Below are 26,865 nucleotides of genomic sequence, written 5' to 3'. Positions count from 1 at the left end.
GCCCCCCAGCTCTTAGCTCCCCCCTGGGTTTCCGATCACTGTCAGTGGCAGGGGGCTTCTTCCTGCTTTCCCTTTCGCCTCCCTGCATTGTGCCTACATATGCAAATTAGCCGCCATCTTGTTGGCAGTTAACTGCCAATCTTAGTTGGCAGTTAATTTGCATATAGCCCTGATTAGCCAATGAAAACGGTATCGCCGTACGCCAATTACCATTTTTCTCTTTTATTAGTGTAGATTACTGCTCCATTATGGGAACATATCATAATTTGCATATCCATTCACTGTCACCTGTACCTTTGGAGTGTTTTCTGTTTGGGGACTAATATAAATAAACCTACTATGAACATTCCTGTACAAGTTTTTTGTGTGGACATCTGTTTTAATTTATTTTAGCTAAATATCTAGGAGTGAAATTGCTGGATCATACTGTGAATGCATGTTTAACTTTATAAGAGACCGCCAACAGATTTCCGGAATGGCTGTACGGTTTTATAGTCCCACCAACAATGCGTGAAAGTGCCAATTTCGACACATCCTGGACAACATTAGATGTTGCCAGTATTTCACATCATTTTAATCACGGTGTAGTAGTATCTCACTGTGTACATATAGTATGAGGAAGGGATATAAGTTCTTTGTATAGTTTATATAGGGGAAGTTGTGCCGTGTTAATGACCCAGAAGTAGAGGTCCAAATAGTCAATAGCGTGGTATCTAACTGACTATTTAGCCACATATCCATTAATGTTGATATTGTTAAAAATTGAGATAATTGTACTTTATTCATTATGCTTTGTTTTGTAGCTCCCCTCTAACATGCAACCTGTGGCATAGTGAATAATAGTCTGAGTGAAACATTGAATTGAATGGAGACAAGGATTTGTTGTCTAGCTTTGTGTTGTTGTGTAGGCAGTCACATGTACTTACCAAGAAAAAATTGGTAGAATTTTTATTTTATTTTTTTTAAGTTAGAATAGTAGTTATGTTTTGTTTGTTTTTTCATTTTTTTGTAATGTATTTTTATTGATTTTGGAGAGGAAAGGAGAGGGACAGAGAGATAGAAACATCAATGATGAGAGCGAATCATTGATCAGCTGCCTCCTGCATGCCCCCTCCTGGGGATCGAGCCCACAACCCAGGTATGTGTCCTTGACCAGAATCGAACCCAGGACCCTTCGGTCTACAGGCTGACGCTCCATCCACTGAGCCAAACCAGCTAGGGCTAGAATTTTTATTTTTATGATACCATTTTATATTCTTGATTATTTTGATACTAACAGGATCAGCTGACGCTGAACACATCCTGACAAGCTCTGCCAAGCTTTGAAATAAACATCTGGGGAAATTCAGTTTTATATTATCTGTTCCTGCAGCTGCTCAGCTTCTTCTAAGCAAGGGTCAGGAAATAGAACAGGTTTTCTGATTGGTTTTAGATAAAATGTGAAAGAACAGTTCATGTCAAGGACATTGTTGCCAAATATATTTGGCAAGACTTATATATCCAGTCTCCAGGGAAATACACAAACAAAAACCCCACAAAAGTTAGGAAGGAGTAAACCCTATGAATCCTGGAACATTTTGTCACTTACTGTGCAGATTACCCTGAAACTGAGACAGGCACGTATTTTTGTTCCAGTGAAAAATATTCACTCTAATGGAAAAGGTCTCAGGCTGGGGAGCTATATGGTCCTGGATAGGCTCATCTCTTAACTGAACCCCACACCTGGCTGCTGCTAATGCTCCTAGGAATGTATAGTATGTCCCTTTGAATGGAGAGACCTACTCTGAACCTAGGCCTAGGCCTCCTGTTTATCTGTCTCACAACCTTGTTTCTTCATCTGGCTTCTTGTTTTTTTTTTCACTCTTCCCGCAGAGGGAGGAACATGTGTTTCTGTCTACTCTTTTTCAAAAAATATTTTTTTATTGATTCCAGAGAGGAAGGGAGAAGGAAAGAGAGAGATAGAAACATCAGTGATGAGAGAGAGTCATTGATCTGCACGCCCCACACTGGGGATCGAACCCACAACCCTGGCATGTGCCCTGACCAGGAATTGAACCACAACCACCTGGTTCATAGGTTAACGCTCCACCGCTGAGCCACGCCGGCCGGGCAGTTTTTGTCTACTGTTGATCCTTTTCCCCCTCTGCTTTTCCAAGCTCTTGCTCTAGTAAACACTTTCTGTACGTCTTATATGTTCATGTTGGTCAGAAATATTAAACTGTGCTAGTGCATGTCAAATACCTATCTTTGGACATGGATCTGAGTCTTGTTAGAAACTAATGGAAACGCCGAAACTGGTTTGGCTCAGTGGATAGAGCGTCGGCCTGTGGACTGAAGGGTCCCGGGTTCGATTCCGGTCAAGGGCATGTACCTGGGTTGTGGGCATATCCCCAGTGGGAGATGTGCAGGGGGCAGCTGATCGATGTTTCTCTCTCATCGATGTTTCTAGCTCTCTGTCTCTCTCCCTTTCTCTCTGTAAAAAATCAATAAAATATATTTAAAAAAAAAAAAAGAAACCAATGGAAACTTTGGAGAAACTGGGTAGGATAGACTCAGCAGAACCTAGGAGACAAAATGGGGAAAGAGGAAAAGGAACACACTGGGGATGAGTTGAAAAGTTTGGAAGGGCTTAAGTCTCAAAGTGGCCAGGAGATGGGACAAATGGACTGAAGGGAAGAGTACACACAATGATATCAGCATCAAATAATGTTTAAATAACTAAAAACCACGCAGGTCTATGCCAAAGCTAGTGCCATGGAAATTTTTAGAGATGGATGAAATTGGAGCACATTTAAATATGAATTAATGTCACTGGTTGTGTTCCCTGGAAGCATATTGTGAAACAGAGATGAATGTGCAGGAAGTTGCTTTAGAGTGCTCTGAGGACCAGAATGGGAAGGGAAGGGAAGGACAGGGCAGAGGCAGGGGTGGGCTGAGGGAGAAGCTGGGCTGCAGTGCAGGCCGACCGTACAGGGAGCTCTGGAGCTGGAATGACCCTTCTGAGTTGTCCCAAGTTGGGCCAGCTTGGCCAGGCCTTTATATTTCCACTAGAGGCCCGATGCATGAAATTTGTGCAAGAGTAGGCCTTCCTTCCCCCAGCTGCCGGCACGGGCTTCCTCTGGCACCCAGGACCTGGGCTTCCCTTGCAGCCCTGGCTTCGTCCGGAAGGTTGTCTGGAAGGACCTCTGGTCTAATTAGCATATTACACTTTTATTATTATAGATACTGATTAGTTATTAAGCGCTGGCTATCCTGGGAAGGGGGCATGGCCTTTTGTGGGAAGGGGCGTGGCGTGCCCTGGGAAGGGCCTGTGGGATGCTTTGGGAAAGAAAGGGAGGAGTCTTGGGCTCCTGACCCAGGGCCGTCCTCCAGCTTCCCCCTCCCCACATGTGGATGGGGGTTGAGTTTTTTCCTGGCCACCCCTTCCAATGCACCGTGCCCTAAAGGTGGTATGGTTGCCCTTTGGTGTAGCGCATTCTTGCCTACCCCGGTGTGACAGCACCTCCCCTACTCATGATCACAGCCTTGGAGCTCCAAGTCTGGCCTGCTGCTCCTTTGGTACTTATGAGTAGCCCCAGGGGCCCAGGCGTCACCTTTAGCTTTTCATTAATGAGATTCTTGTGTTTCTGCTGAGTGAGCCTTCTAGACTGCCAAGCCCAGAGCTGCAGGGAGGGGCAACACAGAGTTGCTAGGTGGGTCATGGGGAGTGATGGTAAGTAAGTAGAGCTTTTGTTGTTGCCACTCTGTGGTTCCTAAAGCCATGTGCCCTTTTATTGGGGACATAAGCATCTTTGAATGAATGCATATACAGCATCTTGGAGATTGGCCCTCCATCCTCCCAGGGACTTGTGCAAGCTGCATCTTTAGCTGTGCTTTAAGAAGCTTCTGGATGGGGGAGCATGTGATAAAGCCAATGGAGACCATGGTCGTGGGTCCACTCCAGCACATCCTTTGCTGTACAGTGGGTCCCCTGGTCTGACATGATGCTATATCAGATCCCACATTAGGGACTCAAACCCTCTATAAGTCCTCAGTGAGTGGTACTGGCAGGAAACGCTAAACATGTACCTGGAATGCATGTCTCTTTCAGTCAGAATGAAGTGCTATCCCTTCTAGGACAGAAGTCCAATGCAGTCAACTGGCTGGCTGGTCTCCATGATAGGCAGTACCATATTGGGAACTCAGCATTGGTTTCTGTTGCTGACAGGTTGGACTTTGGGGGGCTACACTAGCCTGATCCGCCTTAGTCAGAAGGAATCCATGCATTTGTATCCATGCATAAATTCTCTCCCTGCCACCAGAAACGCTTAGCACTGGGGTGGCTGATGTTCATTGCTAGTAATTTTGTCCACATTATTGTTTTATGCTTCTTCCATGGTAGATGCTCTCTGATGGCATTAACATATGAAATGATCTTTCTATTTAGTGTCTATTCACTGAATAAGCCTTGCCCAGAGACACTTTTGTCCCTGATATTTTAGTCTTTTCTTTCAAGGCCCCTGACCAGACAACCAAGCCATTTGCTGTTGTCCATTAGTCTGTATATATTTGAACCTTGGGCCATTTCGCTTTTCTTCTTTTTTTTTCCTAATACAGTGGGGCCTTGACTTACGAGTTTAATTCGTTCCGTGATGGAGCTTGTAACTCAAATTACTCGTATGTCAAATCATTAAAGTGAACGAGTGAGACACGTGATGCTGGGCTGATGCTGTGGCGTTCACTGTGATGTTCGCTGCGCCAACTAGCAGTGGGGTATCTGAAGCTGGCTCGTAACCCGAATTTTAGCTCGCAACGCAAAGCAAAAAATTGGCTGAGAGATAGCTCATATCTCGAAAAACTCGTTAGTCGGGACACTTGTAAGTCAAGGCCCCACTGTCTATTTTTATTGATTTCAGAGAGGAAGGGAAAGGGAGAGAGAGATTGAAACATCAATGATGAGAGAGAATCATTGATCGGCTGCCTCCTGCATGCCCCCTACTGGAGATCGAGCCTGCAACCCGGGCATGTGCCCTTGAGCAGAATTGAACCCAGAACTCTTCAGTCCACAGGCTGACGCTCTATCCACTGAGTCAAACCGGCTAGGGCGGGCCATTTCTCTTTCTACCCAAAAGGACAATCAACAACAAGGGCTGAAGTTGGGCCCCTTGGGGGATTTACAGCAATCACTTTTTGGCTTGCATCTGCATATCAAGACTTCCCAGGCTTTTTCCTCCACTAGTAACTGGTCAGCAGGGATCCCCCATATAGCCACGGGTGTGATTGAAAGTAAGGTGTCAGTGTACCACGAGTGGACAAGATGTGCCTCTGATAACCTGCTCCTGAAGCATGCTGGTGGCTCTCTAAAAATGCAGGCCCTCATTCCTTCCTCGGTAAATCAACTCCTTTTACTGGAAGAGCTTTCTTATCAGTACTCTGGCCTCTGGCCCTCAGCCAGTACAGAAAGTCATTTGTCATGGCCTCGGGTTGGCAGAGCTGCTCCTGCTACGTGCTTTCTCGGGCGGGTGCCCAGAAAACCCTGGAATGGAGTGAAATGCAGGGCTTTGTGGGAGGGGAGGGTGCCTAGAGAGGTGAGAATGAACTCAGCCTCACCTTTGCCCCATTCATTTGGTCTCTTTGAGAGAGGTCAACTCAAAACAATGTGCAGGCCCGGCTGGTGTGGCTCAGTGGCTGAGCCTACATATGAACCAGGAGGTCACGGCTCCATCTCCAGTGGCGGGGTGGGCGGGGGGGGGGGGAAGGAATGCAGGAGGCAGCCAATCAATGATTCACTCTCATCACTGATGTTTCTATCTCTCCTTCTCCCTTCCTCTCTGAAATTAATAAAAATATATTTTTTTTAAAAACCAATGCACAGGTTCAAGAAGCCTTTTCAGCCATCTGCTGCTAGGTCCCTCCAAGGGTGTGAAGGTCTTCCTCTGTGACTGTACGCTGGTCAATTTCTCCTCGTGCTCCCAACAGTCTTGACTTTATGTGAGTGAGTGCTCACTGTTAGGTGTAGGCTCACCATTCTAAGGCTCACCCAACCCCTTCTGTTTTCTTAAGAGGCAGTCTCCCTGGTTTCCTCAGCTAATTCTTTCTGCCTTGGTTTCCACATCACATGTCTGGGGTTCACAGAGTCTCCTTCTGTGAGCAGCTGTCTGTTCATCCCTCTCTTTTCTAACATTCCGTGCAGTTTGAGTTGGGTGTGACTTCTGGAAACTCACATTGCAGGGTCTGCTGTGTCTGCAATTTGATGGGTTTTTATTGTTCACTAGAATAGTTCAAACATGTGTCTCTGGGCCACACCCCTCATCCAAACTCCAGGAGTACAAACTCAGGGACCTACTCGGGTTTCACCCTGATGGGAACCTGGATGCATTTTTCCACCTTCACCAGTGTTTCCTGATTTGGGTGGGTGGAGGATAACTGTGTGCCTCACAAAAAAGGTCTTATGGCCTCACCTCTACCCTTTTTGGCAGTTCATTATCCTATATAATAAAAGGCTAATATGCAGATTGACCAAACAGCCACTATGATGTACACTGACCACCAGGGAGCAGATGTTCAATGCAGGAGCTGCCCCCTGGTGGTCAGTGCACTCCCACAGGGGGAGCTCCACTCAGCCAGAAGCCGGGCTCATGGCTGGTGAGCACAGTGGCAGTGGCGGGAGTCTCTCCCGTCTCCGCAGCAGCACTAAGGATGTCTGACTGCCGGCTTAGGCGGGCCTAAGCCATCAGTCAGACATCCCCCAAGGGCTCCCAGACTGCAAGAGGGCACAGGCTGGGCTGAGGAACACACATCTCCCCCCCCCCCCACCCTGAGTGCACAAATTTTGTGCACCGGGCCTTTAGTAGGTATATAAAAATGCAACTGATTTCTAGATATTTATTTTGTATCTTCTTCACTGAATTCATTTCTCAGTTCTATTAGTTTTTGGTAGAATCTTTAGGGTTGTTTATATATAACATCATGTCATCTGCAAATAATGACAGTTTTACTTATTCTTTTCCAATTTGGATGCCTTTTATTTCTTCTTCGTGTCTGATTGCTGTGGCTAGTACTTCCACTACGATGTCAACTAAGAGTAGTGAATGTGCACATCCATGCCTTGCTCCCGATCTTAAGGGAAACATCTGCAGTTTTTGCCCATGGAATATGATGTTGGCTGTGGTTTTGTTGTATATGGCCTCTATTATGTTGAGGGATGTTCCCTCTATTCCCATTTTACTGAGTCTTTTTATCATAAATTAATGCTGGATTTTATCAAATGCTTTTTCTGTATCTATTGATATGATCATGTGTTGTTGTTTTTTGTCCTTCATTTTGTTTATGTGGTGTAGCATGTTTATTGATTTGCAGATATTGTATCAACCTTGCATCCCCAGAATAAATCCCACTGGATCATGGTGTGTGACCTTTAATGTATTGCTGGATTTGTTTTGCTAATATTTTATTGAGGATATTAGCATCTATGTTCATCAGGGACTTTGGCCTATAATTTTCTTTCTTTGTAGTGTCTTTGTCTGGTTTTGGAATTAGGATAATGTGCTGGCCTCATAAAATAAGCTTGAGTCTTCCCTCTTCTTGAATTTTTTGGAGTAGATTGACAAGGAATAGATGTTAGTTCTTCTTTGAATGTTTGAAAAAAACCCCACAAAAAACCTGTGAAGCCATCTGGTCTAGGACTTTTGTTTGTTGGGAGTTTTTTATTACTCCTCTGATTTTACTAGTAGTAATCTGTCTATTCAGATTATCTGATTTTTTCCTGATTCAGTTTTGGAAGATTGTATGTTTCTAGGAATTTATCCATTTGATTCACATCGTCCAATATGTTGGGATATAGTTGTTCATAATATTTTCTTACAGTCCCTTGTGTTTATTTGGTGTCAGTTGGTACCTCTCCTCTTTCATTTCTGATTTTATTTGTTTGACTCCTGTATTTTTTTAAATATATTTTTATTTATTTCAGAGAGGAAAGGAGAGGAAGAGAGAGATAGAAACATCAATAATGAGAATCATTGGTTGGCTGCCTCCTGCACGTCCCCTACTGGGGATCGAGCCCGCAACCCAGGCATGTGCTCTTGACTGGAATTGAACCCGGGACCCTTCAGTCCACAGGCCAATGCTTTATCCACTGAGCCAAACCAGCTAGGGCTCCATCTTTTTTTTTTTTTTTTTATGAGTCTGGCTAAAGGTTCATCAAACTTTATCTTTTCAAAGAACCAGCTCTTGGTTTCATTGGTTTTTTTTGTATTGTTTGTTTGTTTGTTTGTTTTTTAATCTATTGCATTTATTTCTGCTCTAGTATTTATTATTTCTACTCACTTTGAGCTTTTTATTTTTCAAGTTCCTTTTAGTGTAAAGTTAGATTGTTTGAGATTTTTTGTTTGTTTGTTTCTTGAGATAGGCCTGTAATACTATGAAATTCTCTTTTAGGACTGCCTTTGCCTTGTGCCATAGATTTGGGGTTGTTGTGTTTTCATTTTCATTTCCTTCAAGGTATCTTTTGATTCATTCCTTGTACATCACTGATTTTTCAGTTTAGCAACTTTCTCAATTTTATATTGCATTTTCCTTCTCTACCTCAGCATTCCTACTAAAGCCTTTATAAGAAAAAGGAAAAAAAAATTCTTACAGGAATGAATGATTCTTTGGTGTGGCTGCTCCTGAAATAAACATTGATATTTTTGTTATTTCAGCAAAAGATTGAGAAAGAAATAAGCAATGAATGTCAGGTACCTTGTTATTGATTTCACATCCTGGTAATCCTAGGTATGGTGTGGCTTTTGCTCCAAGCATACTAATATCCACAGTCGGAAGCTGCCTCTCCTTTCCGCCACCTTATCTTTATTGTTGTCATTTGTAGCTAATGTTTGGGGTTCTTTCTTCAGTGGTATCCCATACCAAGTATATCACCATTTATTTGTGTTGTCCTCCTTCCATCACATCTCCCACTTTTCTTACACACACATATATATATTTTATGGATTTCAGGGACGAAAGGAGAGGGAGAGAAGGATAGAAACATCAATGATAAGAGAGAATCATTGATCAGCTGCTTCCTGCAGTGTGTTGTCCTCACACTGGGGATCGAGCCCACAACCCAGGCATATGCCCTGACCGGGAATTGAACTTTGACCTCCTGATTCATAGGTCGATGCTCAGCCACTGAACCACACTGGCCAGGCATATCTCCTGCTTTTCAAAAGCCCTTGAGAGTCAATAAGACATCAGAAACAACACCCAGTCCACATGTAATTATATATCTTTAAAAACCTCTCTTTTTTCATATTTATTTTTAGCATGTGTTTTACGATGGCACAGCGGCATGTAATATCTCTATATTTGAAAGCCTAAGCGACTGTTAGGACCAGTCGACCGAACGACTGGTCGACCGGTCACTATGACGTGCACTGACCACCAGGGGGCAGATGCTCATTGCAGGAGCTGCCCCCTGATGGTCAGTGTGCTTTCACAACTAACCTCTGTGGCTGGCCAACCTCCCGCGGTCCCTCCCCCTGGCCGGCCAGCCCCCATCGGCCCTGATCAGGACTGGGCGAGACAGCCCTGATGGCCCCGATCGCTGGCCAGGCCGAGGGACCCCACCTGTGCACAAATTCGTGCACTGGGCCTCTAGTATGGTTTATAAATGAATGAATATACATCTGTGATGGGGAGTGAGTGCTTAATTTTTTTTTTTGACTGATCAAGGTTTGGAGACCAGGATCTGCATGTGAAAACTTTCTTCCAGGGCAAGAGCCTTTGCTTTCTCCACATGAATATTCATTCCCGAAATGTTCATGCCTGTGCCTATAGTCTCTTGATTGTTGAAACAAAACCAGTTGGTAAAATCTGGTGAGAGATTAGATGTCCAGAAGCATAAGCCAGGAGAGGCTCTCTATGGCATATAGAAATCTGCAGAAACACTCCCTGGGGTGCAAAAATAATTAGCAGATGAAAACCAGTGTGTGGAAATACTCACCTCAACCAGTTGGTATTTTCTACCAATTCACGGGGGCCTTCTTCACTAGGATTCGCATTGGTCCTTTTGATTGCTCAACCTAAACTGGGCCTCAGGAAACAACATCCTAACTTGTCAGGTAGGGAGAGAGGAAAAGGTTTTGGGAACCAGCCTTCACCTAAAAGAGTTTTATCCTTTAGGCATAGGAAACATTTTGGGAACATTTATATAATTACTAGAGGCTCGGTGCACAAAAATTTGTGCACTCAGGGGGAAGGGAGGGTCCCTCAGCCCGGCCTGTGCCCTCTAGCAGTCTGGGACAACCTGGGGAGATAACGACCTGCTGGCTTAGGCCTGCTCCCGGGTGGCAGAGGGCAGGCCCAATCCCTAGGTGCAGCCCCTGGTCGGGCTCAGAGCAAGGCCAATTGGGGGGTTGGGGTACCACCCCCTGTCACACTCAAGGCAGGGTCAATGGGGAGGTTGCGGCGCCACCCCCTGTCACGCACAGAGCAGGGCCAATCCGGGGGTTGGGGCACTGCCCCCTGTCACACACAGAGCAGGGCCCATCAGGGGGGTTGGGGCTCCGTACCCTGTCATGCACAGAGCAGGGCCCATCAGGGGGTTGAGGAGCTCCCCCCTGTTACTCACAGAGTAGGTCCAATAGGGGAGTTGGGGCACTGTCCCCTGTCACACACAGAGCAGGGCGGATCAGTGGGTTGGGGCACCACCCTCTATCACCCACAGAGTAGGGCTGATCAGGGGGTTGGGGTGCCACCACTGTCACACTCAGGGCAGGGCTGATGGGGAGGTTATGGCTCTACCCCGTCACACACAGAGCAGGGCCCGTGGGGGGAGGGGGGGTTGGGGCGCCACCCTCTATCACCCACAGAGCAGGGCCGATCAGGGGGTTGGGGCGCCGCCACTGTCACACTCAGGGCAGGGCCGATGGGGAGGTTATGGCTCTACCCCGTCACACACAGAACAGGGCCTGGGGGGGTGGTTGGGGTGCTGCACCCTGTCACACACAGAGCAGGGCCGATCAGGGTGTTTGGGCGCTGCCCCCTGTCATGCTGATCCCGGTGCCGGGAGGCCTCGTGGCTCCGCTGATCCCGGTGCTTGGAGGCATATTACCCTTTTACTATATAGAATAGAGGCCTGGTGCATGGGTTGGGGCCAGCTGGTTTGCCCTGAAGGGTGTCCTGGATTAGGGTGGGGGTCCCCACTGGGGTGCCTGGCCAGCCTGGGTGAGGGGATGATGGCTGTTTGCAGCTGGTCACACACCCTTCAGGGTGGGGGTCCCCACTGGGGTGCCTGGCCAGTCTGGGTAAGGGGCTGAGGGCTGTTTTCAGGCTGGGGGTGACTGAACTCCCAAACGCTCCTTTTTTCCTTTTTTTTTTTTATTCTGGGCCAGTTTTAGCTTGAGGCTTGGCTCCAGCTCTTAGGCAATCGCTCCTGAAAGTAGGTTTCTGGCCTTTGCATACAATGTTGCGAATCTGCTGGCTGAAGTCCGGAGGTATTTGTTACAATGTTTCTTTTTTTTTTAAATTAAATCTTTATTGTTCAGATTATTACATTTGTTCCTCTTTTTTCACCCCATAACTCCCCTCCTCCCAGTTCCCGCCCCACCCTCTGCCCTCACTCCCCACCCACTGTCCTCATCCATAGGTGCACGATATTTGTCCAGTCTCTTCCCGCATCTCCCACACCCCTTTCCCCCCGCAAGAATAGTCAGTCCATTCCCTTTCTATGCCCCTGATTCTATTATGATCACCAGATTATTTATTCACTTGATTCTTAGATTCACTTGTTGATAGATGCATGTTTGTTGTTCATAATTTGTATCTTTACCTTTTTCTTCTTCTTCCTCTTCTTAAAGGATACCTTTCAGCATTTCATATAATGCTAGTTTGGTGGTGATGAACTCCTTTAGCTTTTCCTTATCTGTGAAGCTCTTTATCTGACCTTCAATTCTGAATGATAGCTTTGCTGGGTAAAGTAATCTTGGTTGTAGGTTCTTGGTATTCATCACTTTGAATATTTCTTGCCATTCCCTTCTGGCCTGCAAAGTTTCTGTTGAGAAATCAGCTGACAGTCGTATGGGTATTCCCTTGTGGGTAACTGAGTTTCTTTCTCTTGCTGCTTTTAAGATTCTCTCTTTGTCTTTTGCTCTTGGCATTTTAATTATGATGTGTCTTGGTGTGGTCCTCTTTGGATTCCTTTTGTTTGGGGTTCTCTGCGCTTCCTGGACTTGTAAGTCTATTTCTTTCACCAGGTGGGGGAAGTTTTCTGTCATTATTTCTTCAAATAGGTTTTCAATATCTTGCTCTCTCTCATCTTCTGGCACCCCTATAATTCTGATGTTGGTACGCTTGAAGCTGTCCCAGAGGCTCCTTACACTATCTTTGTATTTTCGGATTCTTTTTTCATTTTGCTTTTCTGGTTGGGTGTTTTTTGCTTCTTCGCATTTCAAATCTTTGCCTTGATTCTTGCACTCCTCTGTATAGTATTCATTATTTCAGTCAGTGTATGCTTAATTTCTAGTTGGTTCTTTATCATAACATCGAGGGTCTCATTAGATTTCTTGAGGATCTCACTACATTTATCAGCGGCTTCTAGACAGTTCTTAAGAGACCTTAAAAGTGTGGTTCTGAACTCAATATCCTCCATTGACAGTTTTGTCCTGTTTCTTTGTCTCCGCATTTTTTATGCTTTCTTGGTGCACCCCCTAGTGGTCTTTGTGCGCAGTCTTGTTGTAGTTAAGCCTTGATTGTTGTCGGCAATACCGGGGGTGATTTGACCTCCAGGCTAACTGGCTATGAGAGTCCGCTGTGTCTGCAGTGGGAGAGCTTCTGTGCTGGCTCTCTAGGGCGGTGCTAATCTAGCGTTTGCCTGAGGCTGTTCGGCAAATGGCTCTGCGCAGGGCTTGGGCGGGGCGGGTCCCCGGGGATCTACAGGGCAGGCCGGATCGAGCAGTTATGGCGGCTCTCAGTCCCGTCCCCAGAGGCTCTGCCTCACAGAGTCCCAGCAACCGCTGCAAACCTGGGAGAGAAAGCTGCCTTCGAGTTCCGACCGAAGCCAGACAGTCCCGCTTCTCCCGTTTGAGTCTGGGTCCCTAGAGACTCGCCCAGATCTGGAGCTCAGAGTCTGCGACTCCCTCCCGATTGAAAACAACAACCGCGCCCTCCGCCGCCAGCCCGCTCCGCGCACTCTGCACCTTAGTATTTCACTTCAGCACTGCGCCTCCTCTGAGTCTGGGTATGATATTCTCTTTCCTCGTAGTTGTAGAATTTCCACTCAGCCAGCCTTCCTGTGGTTCTGGATGATGTCCATTCCATCTTTTAGTTGTATTTTGAAGTGGTTGTTCGAGGCAGCAATCTCCGGCGTTAACCTATGCCACCATCTTGGTTTCTCTCTGTTACAATGTTTCTTAAACTGCCGGCTCAAAGGCCTGCAGCCGCAGGCAGGGAACCTTGGTTTCCTCCAACGATCCTCCGATCCCCCATCACTGAGGCAAGCAAGCCTCATGTTAGTTTAGTTTCAAGCTGACTGGCTGCTGGCCGCCATCTTGGCTGACAGTTAATTTGCATATCTCGCTGATTAGCCAATGAAAAGGGTAGCGGTCGTACGCCAATTACCATGTTTCTCTTTTATTAGTGTAGATAAAATTTCTGATTTAGTAGCTGATCCACAAATAAATGGATAATTGGGAGTATCTGACTGGAGACAATAATAAGCATTAGCCCAGCCGGTGTGGCTCAGCAGTTGAACATCGACCTATGAACTAGGAGGTCACAGTTTGATTCCCCATCAGGTCACATGCCCAGGTTGTGGGCTCAATCCTCAGTGTGGGGTGTGCAGGAGGCAGCCAATCAATGATTCTCTTTCATCACTGATGTTTCTATCTCATCCTGTTCCTTCTTCTATGAAAGCAATAAAGATATATTTTAAGAAATAATTATTATTAATGGAGGATTGACTCTAAATTATAGCTCCTGGCACCTGTAGGTCTCAATATACATAGTTTTCATTGGAAGGTCATTTTCTCTGTTGTATTCCTTATTTCTGGTATTCCTATGAAGGGAAGTATAATTTTAGATACATACTGACAAAATTTGAATACAGGTACTTAGATAAAAGTTATAGTCTGTTTTAGAGATGAAATTGAAGGATACTGTAGTTATTGCTTTGGCAAATGATTTTTTTGGCTGATGCATTGTATGGGTATCAATTATATGATTTATCATTTTTAAAGTATATTTTTATTGATTTTAGAGAGAAAAGGAGAGAGAGAGAGAGAGAGAGAGAGAGAGAGAGAGAGAGAAGAGAGAGAAGAGAGAGAAGAGAGAGAAAGAAAGAAACAGAGAAACATCAATGATCAGAATCATTGATCGGCTGCCTCCTGCATGCCCCCTACTGGGGATCGAGCCCGCAACCTGGACATGTGCCCTTGACTGGAATCGAACCTGGGACCCTTCAGTCTGCAGGCCAACGCTCTATCCACTGAGCCAAACCAGCTAGGGCTATGATTTATCATATAACTTTTTCCTTTTTTCGCACAGGTTTCCCCCTGAATTGCCAAGATCTTTTCCATTCAACACCTCAGTCATATACAAAAAGACTGTCTTTGTAGAGTTCACGGATCACCTTTTCAACACTGCCAAGCCCAGGCCACCATGGATGGGTATGAAAACAGTATTGGTTGTTTATTATAAAACTAGGTATCTGCTACTACCTATCAGGAAACACACTGGGTGAATAGTCTCAGTATTTTTCTGCTGGCCCCTCCTCCTCTGCTTTTACTATAGATATTACAGTGCCAAGGGTCGTGGACCTGCATTTGCTTTATTTTCTTTCTACCTTCAGTCCCTAGGTGATCTTGTTCAGTCTTATAGCTTTAAATATCATCTCTATGCTAATAATCTTAAGTTTATATCTTCAGTTCTGACTGCTTGCTTGATACCTTCACTTAGATGTCAAATAAGCATGCAATAAGATGTTAAGATGAAACATTTTCTATCTTAGAATTATTGCTAAAAATTATAGGTGACAAGTATCCCCAAATTCTAAAGAGAGATATCAACCCACCTATTCAGGAATCATTGATTGGCTGCCTCCTTCACGCCCCCTACTGGGGATTGAGCCCGCAACCCCTACATGTACCCTGACTGGGAATCAACCATGACCTCTTGGTTCATGGGTCAACACTCAACCATGGAGCCACACCGGCTGGGCTTATTTATTTTTTATGTGCTTAATGTCTCTGAACTGTGATCTCCATGATCTGTCCTATTCACTATATCTCCGCTGCCTAGGACAGTCTCTAGAATATACTGTAGTCGGAACTCAGCTACTATTAGTTAAATGAATGAATGCATTGAATGAATTGCCAGAACAGTGTCCTCAGAACAATCATAAGGTTGAGCTGGTGATAGCAGTTTCTACATTCATTCGACTACCACTTTTTATCAGTAACCACAGAGACATGCTTCTCCACTGTGACTCAGACCATAACGTTCATAAAAACAGGTTTTCTGGAGTGCCACCCTCCAGGTGACCTTTGGGGTCCATCTCATTCTTGCAGGTCTGCTGGGTCCTACCATTCGGGCTGAGGTTTCTGACACAGTGGTCGTTACACTTAAGAACATGGCTTCTCATGCGGTCAGTCTTCATGCCGTTGGTGTTTCCTACTGGAAAGCATCCGAAGGTGAGTCAAATGTCCTCCGACTGTCCTGTCATCTCGGCATAGAAGAATATTGAGTATAAGGTCATAAAACTAATGAATAGTAGAGGTAAGAGGCTAACCTAGGCCTATTTCATGAAGTTAAGAACATTGTCATTTTAATCTAATCCCCTGAATTTTTATTTGGTTCCCTCTTCTCCCATGGGAATCCAAGCCATAGATCCTAAAATTCCCACTTCATCTGCCTTCCTATGCCCAGAAAACTTACTAGAGAGGAATCAAGACTCATGGTATAAAGTTGAAACAGAATTTTCCTTCTCCTTTTTTAGAGTCTGACTTTTCAGATATTTTCTCTCCTTCCCCTCCCCCCATTTCTAAATATGGATGTCACCAGGGGATGAGAGACAACTAGCAGAAGCACAAGCTGACCTCGTTAAAACAAACAACCTGTTTGGCCACAGTCCCCACTTCAGTGATCTTCTCCTTAAACTTCACAATGCAGGAAGGGAGTGAAGCGGGTGCCACAATTGACTATGATATTGTCCAGGTAGATATAGATCAAGAAGATTCAAGAAAATCCTTAATAAATTATTGGAGCACATGCTCTATGTTGTACAGCCTAACTGTGCTTATATGTTGACCAATTTCTTATTCTGAAATTGGAAGACCTTAATTTTCTGGGTTGCACTCATGAGGCCAGGGCTGACCTGGATTGGGGGAAGAAGATAGGATGGGGCAGATGGTATAGAGGAAAAATCATTCCAAGCTCTGGCTGGAGCTGGGTTGGCTATTTCCATGAGGCTTATCTACTTGGGAGCATTTAAAATAAGTCTAGGGGCATTTGAGAGAGTCCAGAGTTCTCACAATTGTGCAGCATATAGCACTTGTACCCTAAGCCAGGTAAGGTTTGGAAAAATTGATTATCTAATTTCTCACACGGGCATCTACAGTGGTTCTGCCCAGGAAAAACACAGTCAGGTGATGGCCTAATGCCCATGTGATTTGTAGTCCTATCATGAGCCTTCATATTTTTACTAGAGGCCCGGTACATGACGTTCTTGCACTAGGGGGGTCCCTCAACCAAGCCTGTGTCCTCTCACATTCCGGGACCCTTCAGGGCATGTCTGCTTGTAGGCGGACATCCCCTGAGGGGTCCTTAGTGCTGCTGCGGAGGAGGCGGGAGAGGCTCCCTGCCACCACCACTGCGCTTGCCAGCCATGAATCCGGCTTCTGGCTGACCACCAGGGGGCAGCTCCTGCATTGAGCATCTGTCCCCTGGTGGTCAGTGTGTGTCATAGCAACCAGTCATTCTGCCATTCAGTTGATTTGCATATTAGGGTTTTATTATATAGGATGTTATGATCAAGAAGCTCCTGACCTTCTTATACTAGTCTGGGAGCCCACGACTGTCAAGTAAATTTGACTTTTCTCATATCCATTTGTAAAGTATTTGATCTAGTGTGTAAGCATTTATCCTGTTGAAAACAAATGAGTTGTTTATTATTTTCTTATTGACTTGTGGAGGTACTTTATATTCAAAATACCAATCCAAAGACATATAAATATTTGCATATCTTCTAGTCTGTGGGTTGAATTTTTACTATCTTAATTTTATTTTCATAAACACATGTTCTTAAAGTTAATGAAGCATAGAAATTCAACAGTTAATGAAACACAAAAATGTATCACATTTTTCTTTTATTTTAGAGCTTTGTGTCCTGTTTATTAAGACATTTGCCTATCCCAAAGTCACGAAAATTGTCTTCTATGCTTTCCTCTAGAAGTTTTATTATTTTACCCTTCACACCATCTCAAATTGATTTTTGTGTATAGCTACCTCATAGCATTTTTAAATAGCTTTATTGAGGTACAAATTAGATACCACAAAATTCACCCCTTTAAGGTAGCTTGATGACTTTTAGTAAATTTAGACAGTTGTGCAGTCATCAACACAATCCAGCTTTAGGACACTTAAAGAAGTTCTCTCTTTCAAGTTCAAGCCCCATTTCCACCCCCAGTCCCAGGCAACATTTGATATGCTTTGTATCTCTATGGCTTTGCATACTTGTCATTTTTTTAATTGATTTCAGAAAGGAAGGGAGAGGAAGAGAGCAATAGAAACAATGATGAGAGCCCTGACCGGTTTGGCTCGGTGGATAGAGCGTTGGCCTTCCGACCAAAGGGTCCCAGGTTTGATTCCAGTTAAGGGCATGTACCTTGGTTGCGGGCACATCCCCAGTAGGGGGATGTGTAGGGGGCAGCTGAATCGATGTTTGTCTCTTATCAATGTTTCTAACTCTCTATCCCTCTCCCTTCCTCTCTGTAAAAAATCAATAAAATATGTTAAAAAAACAATGATGAGAGAGAATCTCTGACCAGCTGCCTCCTGCACACCCCACAATGGGGATTGAGCCCACAACCCAGGCACGTGCCCTGACCAGGAATCAAACCGTGACCGCCTGGTTCATAGGTTGATGCTCAACAACTGAGCCATGCTGGCTGAGCTATAGCTGCTGCTTATTAGTCTTCCAAGTAAAGAAGCAGAAAGGCTGTTGCTTGTGTAGAATCTACTGGTGACAATAAATTTGATATGTTTCCCCGAGTGGACAATGGGCATAAAAATGACAGTTTTATGCATTCTTGCTTTAGGTGCTCAATATGAGGATCAGACCAGCCAAAGGGAGAAGGAAGATGATAAGGTCATTCCTGGTGACAGTCATACCTATGTCTGGGAGGTCCTGAAAGAGAATGGCCCAATGGCCTCTGACCCACCATGTCTCACCTACTCCTATTTTTCTCATGTGGACCTGGTGAAAGACCTGAATTCAGGTCTCATTGGAACCCTCCTGGTTTGTAGAGAAGGTAAGTGTAAGAAAAGGTAGGATTGAGAGAAAATAAGCAGGGAAATACAAATATCTGGGTCTATCCATAAAAGGTAGCATTTATGTTCTTTAATCTGAAAGAGGTTCCTTTCCCCTAGCATCATGCCCATGAAAAGGAGCGTAATCTAGTTTCCTAGAGGAACAGGTGTTCATCCTATGTTGCCACAATGCACTTTTTGTTTTGTTTTGTTTTTTATTATTCCTCACCTGAGGATATTTTTTCGATTGAATTTTAGAGAGAGTGGAAGGGAGGGGGAGAGACAGACAGAGAAACATTGGATGCGAGAGAGACACATTGATTGGTTGCCTCCTGATCATGCCCCAACAAGGGCCAGGTATCAAGCCTGCAGCCGAGGTACATGCCCTTGACCGGAATCAAACCTGGGACCCTTGATTCCACAGGCTGATGCTCTATCCACTGAGCTAAGTCAGCTAGGTCCACTTCTTGATAATTTTAAAAATAAAATAAAGTTTTCCGATAACTTTGCTTGTATTTTAAATTTGTATAGGTGAGTTACTTTCTTTGTCCAATCTAACTTTTACTTTCCAAGCAGCCAGGGTATAGGAGAGACAAAAGGGGAATATCATGAGCAAAAATCTTCCTACTCACAATAAGGCTTCAAAGAAAACTTTCCCCCAAAATGAAGAAATACAATGCTAAGAAAGACAGCCAACAAATTCAACCATTAACACATGAAGCAAGCTCATTTTTAACATTAACAATTCTAAATATTGGTGTACATGGTGTTCATTTAAAGTGACTGAGGTGTTTAATATAGATAGTTGTTATTTTGCTCACAACTTTTTTGTTTATTTACAACTGCAGAAGTAAAAATGTTAAACATAATAGAAATTCTCTATATTAATTGCTTATAGGCACATTTTGTAATTTTTCTTTTTCTCTTATATTTGCTCTGAACACATATGTATATACTATATAAAATATAATTATATGGGCTTGTATTTTATATATCTTTTAAAATATATACATATATTTTAAATCTTTATTGCTGAGATTATTACAGATGTCCCTTCCCACACACACACACATTGCCTCCCTCCACCAGGTTCCCGCCCCGTCCCAGGCCTTCACCACCCTATTGTCTGTGTCCATAGGTAATGCATATATGCATATAAGTTCTTTGGTTAATCTCTTCCCACCTCACACTAGGATGGAGCCTGCAGCCCCGGGCATGTGACCTAACTGGGAATCGAACCACAACCTCTTGGTTCGTAGGTCGATGCTCAACCACTGAGCTATGGTGGCTGGGCTAGTAATTCATTTTTATTACAGTTTACAAAAGTCATGGTCTGCAACAAATTTGAAATTTGAAAAAAAAAAGGTTCTTTACCCGAAATAGTTGTGGTGGTGTTTTTTTTATATGGAATGCTTCACGAATTTGCGTGTCATCCTTGTGCAGGGGCCATGCTAATCTTCTCTGTATCGTCCCAATGTTAGTATATGTGCGGCTGAAGCAAGCACCCGAAGAGTTTTAGAAGCATTGGTAGAAACCTCACACCAAAGAAATGATGTTATGGTAAAGTTAACAAGAGACAAAGGACTACATCTGTGCTACTCTCAGGCTGTTGATGAAGTAATGTCTCCTCCTAGTGTCAGTTTGCTGGGAAAGGATTTTCAATAGACAATAAATGTCCTCGCTTCTTTTGCAGGGAGTCTGGCCAAAGAAAGGACACACGAATTTGTACTGCTTTTTGCTGTATTTGATGAAGGTTAGTGAGCTGCAATCTGAATTTTGAACTACTGAAAGAAAACAAATATATTAATTTATTCTGGTACTTGAAATGAGAGCTACTATTGTCCAGAAGTGATTCTAGAAAGATCATAAACTACTTTACTGTTCAGAAATGAAGGAGGTGGAAATGACAATGAATCCCCACCCCTAAATGCACCCATGGTTTCATTGGCAGCTGAGGTAAGAAGATACAGGAGCTGGGTCACAGGTTAGCCTAATCCCTCTCATTAAATCCACAAACAAGGACTTTTTGCTTAAGTTACGAAAATTTTAGTAAAAATTGTACATTGCACATATTTAAGGTGATGATTTTACATACATAAAGTGAAATAGTTAACTACAGTCAAGCTAATTTGACATCCATTTTCTCACAGTGACCATTTGCGTGTGGCAAGTGTACGTGAAATCTACTCTCTTAGCGTATTCCCACTGTTCAACACACTCTTTTTTTTTCCAACACACTCTTAGTAACTATGATGATCATGCCTGTGCTTTCTATCCCCAGAACTTATTCATTTTAAAACTGAAAGTTTGTACCCTTGACTAATATCTCCCCATTTCCCCCATCCCAGCTCTTGGAAACCGCCATTCTACTCTCTGCTTCAATGAATATACCTTCTTTTATCTTCACCTTTTAACTTTTATTTATTTACTTATTTATTTTTATTGATTTCAGAGTGGAAGGGAGAAGAAGAGAGATACAGAAACATGAACAATGAGAGAGAATCATTGATCAGCCGCCTCCCGCACCCCGGGCATGTTCCCTGACTGGGAATCGATGTTCTCTCTCGTCATTGATGTTTCTATCTTTCTCTCCCTCTCCTTCCTTTCTGAAATCAATAAAAAAAAAATTTTTTTTTAAAAAAAGAAGAAGAAATGCTTAAGGTGTGAACAGTCTTTACCCCATGGGAGAGAGGGAAGAAGAAAAAGAGGGTCAGTCATGAGACAGACACTCAGTTGGGCCTACATTTGCATCCTTTCTCATCAGGAAAAAGTTGGCATTCAGAAACATATGAGTCTTCCACACAGGCATCTGCTCGGCCCCGGACTGAAATGCACACAATCAATGGCTATGTAAACCGGTCTCTTCCAGGTATGTATACACTCGCTGAAGAATCCTCAGGTTCGCCCTAGCCGGTTTGGCTCAGTGGATAGAGTGTTGGCCTACGGATTGAAGGGTCCCGGGTTCAATTCCAGCCAAGGGCACATGCCCGGGTTTGGGGCTCGATCCCCAGTAAGGGATGTGCAGAAGGCAGCCGATCAATGATTCTCTCTCATCATTGATGTTTCTATCTCTCTCTCTTTCCCTTCCTCTCTGAAATCAATAAATATATATGTGTATATAGATATACATACATATATATATATATTTAAATATTCAACAAGATCCTTCATTAATAAAGTAATAATAGGATTCTATGAAAAAATAATCAAACACCAATATGCTCACAAAATTAGGACTACAATGGTCAAAATACAAACTCAATAGAAGGTAGGTCAAATAGAAAAAAATCTCTCAGTAAAACAAAAAAGATTAAGAATATGTTTAAATATAGATCTTAAAAATTAAAGAAATGTGTTAAGAATAAAAAGATGCTGAGACCGGTTTGGCTCAGTGGATAGAGCGTCGGCCTGCGGACTGAAAGGTCCCGGGTTCGATTCCGGTCAAGGGCATGTACCTGGGTTGTGGGCACATCCCCAGTAGGAGATGTGCAGGAGGCAGCTGATCAATGTTTCTCTCTCATCGATGTTTCTAGCTCTCTATCTCTCTCCCTTCCTCTCTGTAAAAAATTAATAAAAATATATTTTAAAAAAAAGAAAAAGATTTGAGTCTTTGTATTAAAATTTCACAGCAGGATAAATAAATAAATAAATAAATAAATAAATAAATAAATAAATAAAAAAGATCCCAACACAAAATTATTATTGTGGAATTCTGAGAACACAGGGACCTGGGAGAAACAGTCACATACAAAGACATGAGAATTAGATTGGCAATATAATGAAGCAGTACTTTAAAGTTCTAAGGTAGAAGTCATTTTCAACCTAGAATTCATAGCCAAACTGTAAATCAGCATTGGGGGAAGAATAAAGACATTTTTAGAAATGGTAGCCCTTAGAAGCCATTGAAGATGTATTAAGTAAAACTGGAATGTAAGCCAAGAAAGAGGAAAATGGAAAATTTAGAAACACAAGAAAATAATAAAGGACGAGGACAGGTATTCCCTTAATTCTTTGCTGTATTTCCAATAATTCTATCATGAATATGCATGATTTTAGAATTAGAAAAGAAATTAACTTTCAAATCATGAAGGTCCCTGCTCTGACATAGCTTAGAGCATAATAGGCAGACATGTTGTAATCAAATAATCATAATAATAAATACAAAATTACAAACCAAGAATTCGAAGGAAAATTGCATAATCGTATGTGAACATACAATAAAGGAGACTGATCTAGACTGGGGATCAGAGAAGGCTTCCCTAAGGAAGTGCCATTTATATTGAGTGTTGAAACAAGATTGGGAAAAGGGAAATGAGGTGATGTGAGATGAGACTGGGGAGGTACAGGGATCCAGCTATTCAGGGATTTCTAGGCCTTCCTAGAGAGTTTGGACTTGATTCTATATGGAATGGGAGTCACTGAAGGGTTTTGGGCTGAAGAATACTACAATCAGATCTGAAATGCAAACATACCACATAAGTTTCCTTGTGAGTGGAAAGCTTGGAAAGGAGTATGACCAGATGTGGAAAGACCTGTAACGAAGCTATTCCAGTGGTTCAGGTAAGAGATAATGGTAGCTAGCTTGGCTTAAGATGGTTGGGGTAGTAATGATAGTGAAAATATATATATATATATTTGAAGGCTCCGGGAGCCAAAATAGAAAACAGCTGTGCCCTAGTAGTTAACAGTATGATATCTAAATATTTAGTTGCTTGGGCTCAAATTTGAGCAAGTTAATGAACCTCCCTGGACATGTTTCCTCTAAAAGAAGGAGGATGATAGTAATTTCTACATTCATAGGGTTATTGTGAGGAGTGAATGAGTTAAAACGTGGAAAAGACTTTGGACAGTGCTTGAAATAAAAAAAAAATGCTCAGTAAATATTAGTGTCATTAATCACATTGTCACAATTGGTGTTAGATTGGATGTAAAAAGTGAGAGTGAAGACTAATAACTCTCACATAATTGAATGCAGGATGGTACCAATCACTGAAATGAGGCTCTCTGAAAGAAGATGAGGTAATAAAGATCTCAAATTTGATTTTGGATGTGTGGGCTTTATGAAATAATCCAGGTGAAGATAGTGAAAAGGTTGTTGTATGAGCCTGGAGTTATGGGAGAGGTCTGAAACAGGAGAGTTATCAGCATATAGATGATCATTAACACCATGAGAATCGATGTTATTGATCAGGAAGAAAATATTGATCAACAAGAAAATAAGGCCTAAAGCTGAGCACTGAGGTGATCTGTCATCTAATGGGTGAGTAGAGAAGGAGGGATCAGGGAAGGAGACAGAAGAAGCACTTTAAACAACAGGGGAACAAAACCCAGAGAGGTGTTGGCATAGAGGCCAGTGAAGGAGAGAATCACAAGAAGGAATGAATGGTCAACAGGTGCAAATGAAAACTAAGAAATAGCCATTGGAATTAGCAGCATGACAATCATTCCTGACTCTGGCAAGAGCTGTTGCTTTCACAGTGCCCCAGAGTCCTTAGAAAGTTTGGTTCCAAGTCAAGATAATAAACTTTATAAAGTCAATTTGTTCATCCTATTCTTTTGTAAATGTTTTCATTGATTTTAGAGAGGAATGATGAGGGGGAGAGAGATGGAAGCATCAATGATAAGAGAATCATTGATCAGCTGAGTCCACAACCCGGCATGTGCCCTGACTGGGAATTGAACTGTGAACCCCTGGTTCATAGGTCGATGCTCAACCACTGAGCCACGCCAGCCGGGCTGTCCATCCTATCTTAGAAAATGTTTTCCATTTCAGTTTCTCTACTTCATGACCATAGCTATCTTATTACAACTTTACAGGTCTGATCGGATGTCACAAGAAATTGGTCTATTGGCATGTGATTGGAATGGGCACCGCCCCCGAAGTACACTCAATTTTCCTTGAAGGTCACACATTTCTTGTGAGGAACCATCGACAGGCCTCCTTGGAGATCTCACCAATAACTTTCCTTACTGCTCAGACACACCTGATGGACCTTGGCCAGTTTCTACTGTTTTGTCATATCTCTTCGCACCAACATGGTAATACTTGTGGATCTTAAAAACTAGTATGATAAGTATCCAGCTCTTATTTTAATTACATTTTCTGTCCACTGTCCAGTATAGGATTATGTTAGACCTCAACTGAGATTTCCTGGTTGCCAGTTTTCAGAGTAAAGATGTTGCCCTGAGTATAAGAGGGCTTGAGTACTTGTAGTATTGGTGACATTTTAGTTAAATACCTGTGATAGAGGCAAAGTAGATGGGTTCAGGATAAATGAAGTGGCAAAAGTGAGGAGGACAGTATATTATTGGTTTTCCAGCCTGATCCCATTACCTAGGCCTTGATACTGTGGAGAGATGGCAGGTCATACATAGCTGAAGAGATGTTTTATGAGAAAATGTAGGGCATGCAGGAGGCAGCTGATCAATGATTCTCTCTCATCATTGATGTTTCTATTTCTGTCTCTTTCTCTTTCTCCCTCTAGGAAATCAATAAAAATACATTTTTTTAAAAAAAGAGGGAGGGCCTTGAAGGCCTAATGACAGAGAATGATGCCAGAAGTTAAGGCAAGAAAGTTTTGTAGGAATTTGACATTGTTTTGTTTGTCTGACTCCAGATGGTATGGAAGCTTATGTTAAAGTGGATAGCTGCCCAGAGGAACCCCAACTACGGAAGAAAAATAATCAAGAAGAGGAATATGAGGATGATGATACTTATGACTCTGACATGGATCTTGTCAGGTTTGATGATGATGACCCTTCTTCCTTTATCCAAGCCCGCTCAGTTGCCAAGAAGCATCCTAAAACTTGGGTCCACTATATTGCTGCTGAAGAGGAGGACTGGGACTATGCTCCCTCAGTCCCCTCCCCCAATGACAGGTAAGCACCTTTTGACTCTCGCTACTATCTCTTCCCAATACTCAAAAAGTTCTTCCTAGTTATTCAAAACAATAAATCTTCAAACCACATTTGAGGTAGGTGCAGGTATGACGTCAAATGTCAAGTACATTAATATGTTTGGAAACTAAAATAGCTAAGCATCAAGGATGTATGGAGGGACCTGGAGAGTGGTATGCTAAGTGAAATAAGCCAGTCAGAGAAAGACAAGTATCACATGATCTCACTCCTACGTGGCATCGAATGAATAAAATAAACTGATAAACAAACTAGATCCAGAGACATAAAAGCATAGAACAGAATGCAGAATCTCAGAGGAAAGGTGGGGGAGGGTAGGTAGGTGGGAAGTGATCAACCAAAGAACTTGTATGCATATATGCATGACCCATGGACACAGACAGTAGGGTGGTGAAGGCCTGGGACAGGCTGGGGCAGGCTAGAAGGGGTTAATGGGGGAAAGAAGGGGACATGTAATACTTTCAACAATAAAGTTTTAATTTAAAAAAATAGTTAAGCATCAAGGATGCTTGTACTTTTCCCACTCTTTTCCTTGATTAAATCATTCAGCTGTTTTAGAGTTAAATTTTAGCTACCTGCCCTCTCCCTAGAATTCTCCATTTCAACCTCTCATCTTTTTGTTTCTCATACAGCAATTATAAAAGTCTATATTTGAATAATGGTCCTCAGCGTATTGGTAGAAAGTACAAAAAAGTCCGATTTATAGCATACACAAATGAAACATTTAAAACTCGTGAAGCTATTCAATATGAATCAGGAATCCTGGGACCTTTACTTTATGGAGAAGTTGGAGATACGCTGTTGGTAAGTTGAGGAAAAGCTATAAGGTTGGGTAAGAAGAAAAAGTCTGGAGAGATTTGAGATTCTTAAAACTTCATAATTCAGCCTATCTCTAATGGGCATTATCTTTTCAAAATCATAAATACTACACAAATAAATGTGTATTATAAATTGGTTTAAAAATATGAGTGTATACAATACAAATTTAATGCCACTCATTAAACCTGCCACTCCTTTGAAATATTCATTGCTTAGGCTTTGATACATACCCTTCTAAAACTTTTCCCACCAATTATATAGTACAGGAATCAGCACACTATTGCCTGTGAGCCAAATTTGGCTCCTAGTCTATTTTTGGACAGCCTGTAATGAACTACACCATAGTATTTCAATAAAAGAAAGAAGCACATGATCACGTAATAAGAAAAAACTCTGAGTGAACTAGCAACAGAAGTCAAGGCCCTTAACTTGAAGAACATCTAAGAAAACTTTATAATGTGGTGAAAAACTGAATGTTTTCCCCTAGAGATTGGGAACAAGTTAAGATGTCCACTCTTGTCACTTCTATTTAATATTGCACTGGAAGCCAGTGAAATGAGCCACACACACACAAAAAGGAATTAGAGGCATTTGGATTGAAAAGGAAGATTATTTGTAAATAACATAATCTTATTTGTAGAAAATCCTGCT

The 26,865-nt window shown here is 42.8% G+C and overlaps 1 protein-coding gene across 1 annotated transcript in view; it reads left to right on the top strand.

Annotated features, from left to right (window-relative positions):
• The window catches only part of F8 (coagulation factor VIII), a 102,013-nt gene that overhangs the window by 5,578 nt on the left and 69,570 nt on the right, over positions 1 to 26,865 (top strand). Inside the window, exons 2-9 of the mRNA XM_081115381.1 lie at positions 14,500 to 14,621; positions 15,522 to 15,644; positions 18,270 to 18,482; positions 20,174 to 20,233; positions 21,245 to 21,349; positions 24,298 to 24,519; positions 25,098 to 25,359; positions 26,028 to 26,199. Coding sequence (XP_080971507.1) covers positions 14,500 to 14,621; positions 15,522 to 15,644; positions 18,270 to 18,482; positions 20,174 to 20,233; positions 21,245 to 21,349; positions 24,298 to 24,519; positions 25,098 to 25,359; positions 26,028 to 26,199 — 1,279 coding nt within the window. The remainder of the gene's footprint in view (positions 1 to 14,499; positions 14,622 to 15,521; positions 15,645 to 18,269; positions 18,483 to 20,173; positions 20,234 to 21,244; positions 21,350 to 24,297; positions 24,520 to 25,097; positions 25,360 to 26,027; positions 26,200 to 26,865) is intronic.

The sequence above is a fragment of the Myotis nattereri genome (assembly GCF_964212035.1).
Source record: "Myotis nattereri genome assembly, chromosome: X".
NCBI lineage: Eukaryota > Metazoa > Chordata > Mammalia > Chiroptera > Vespertilionidae > Myotis > Myotis nattereri.
The sequence above is the reverse complement of the archived record's forward strand: the minus strand, read 5'-3'. Positions and strand labels throughout refer to the sequence as shown.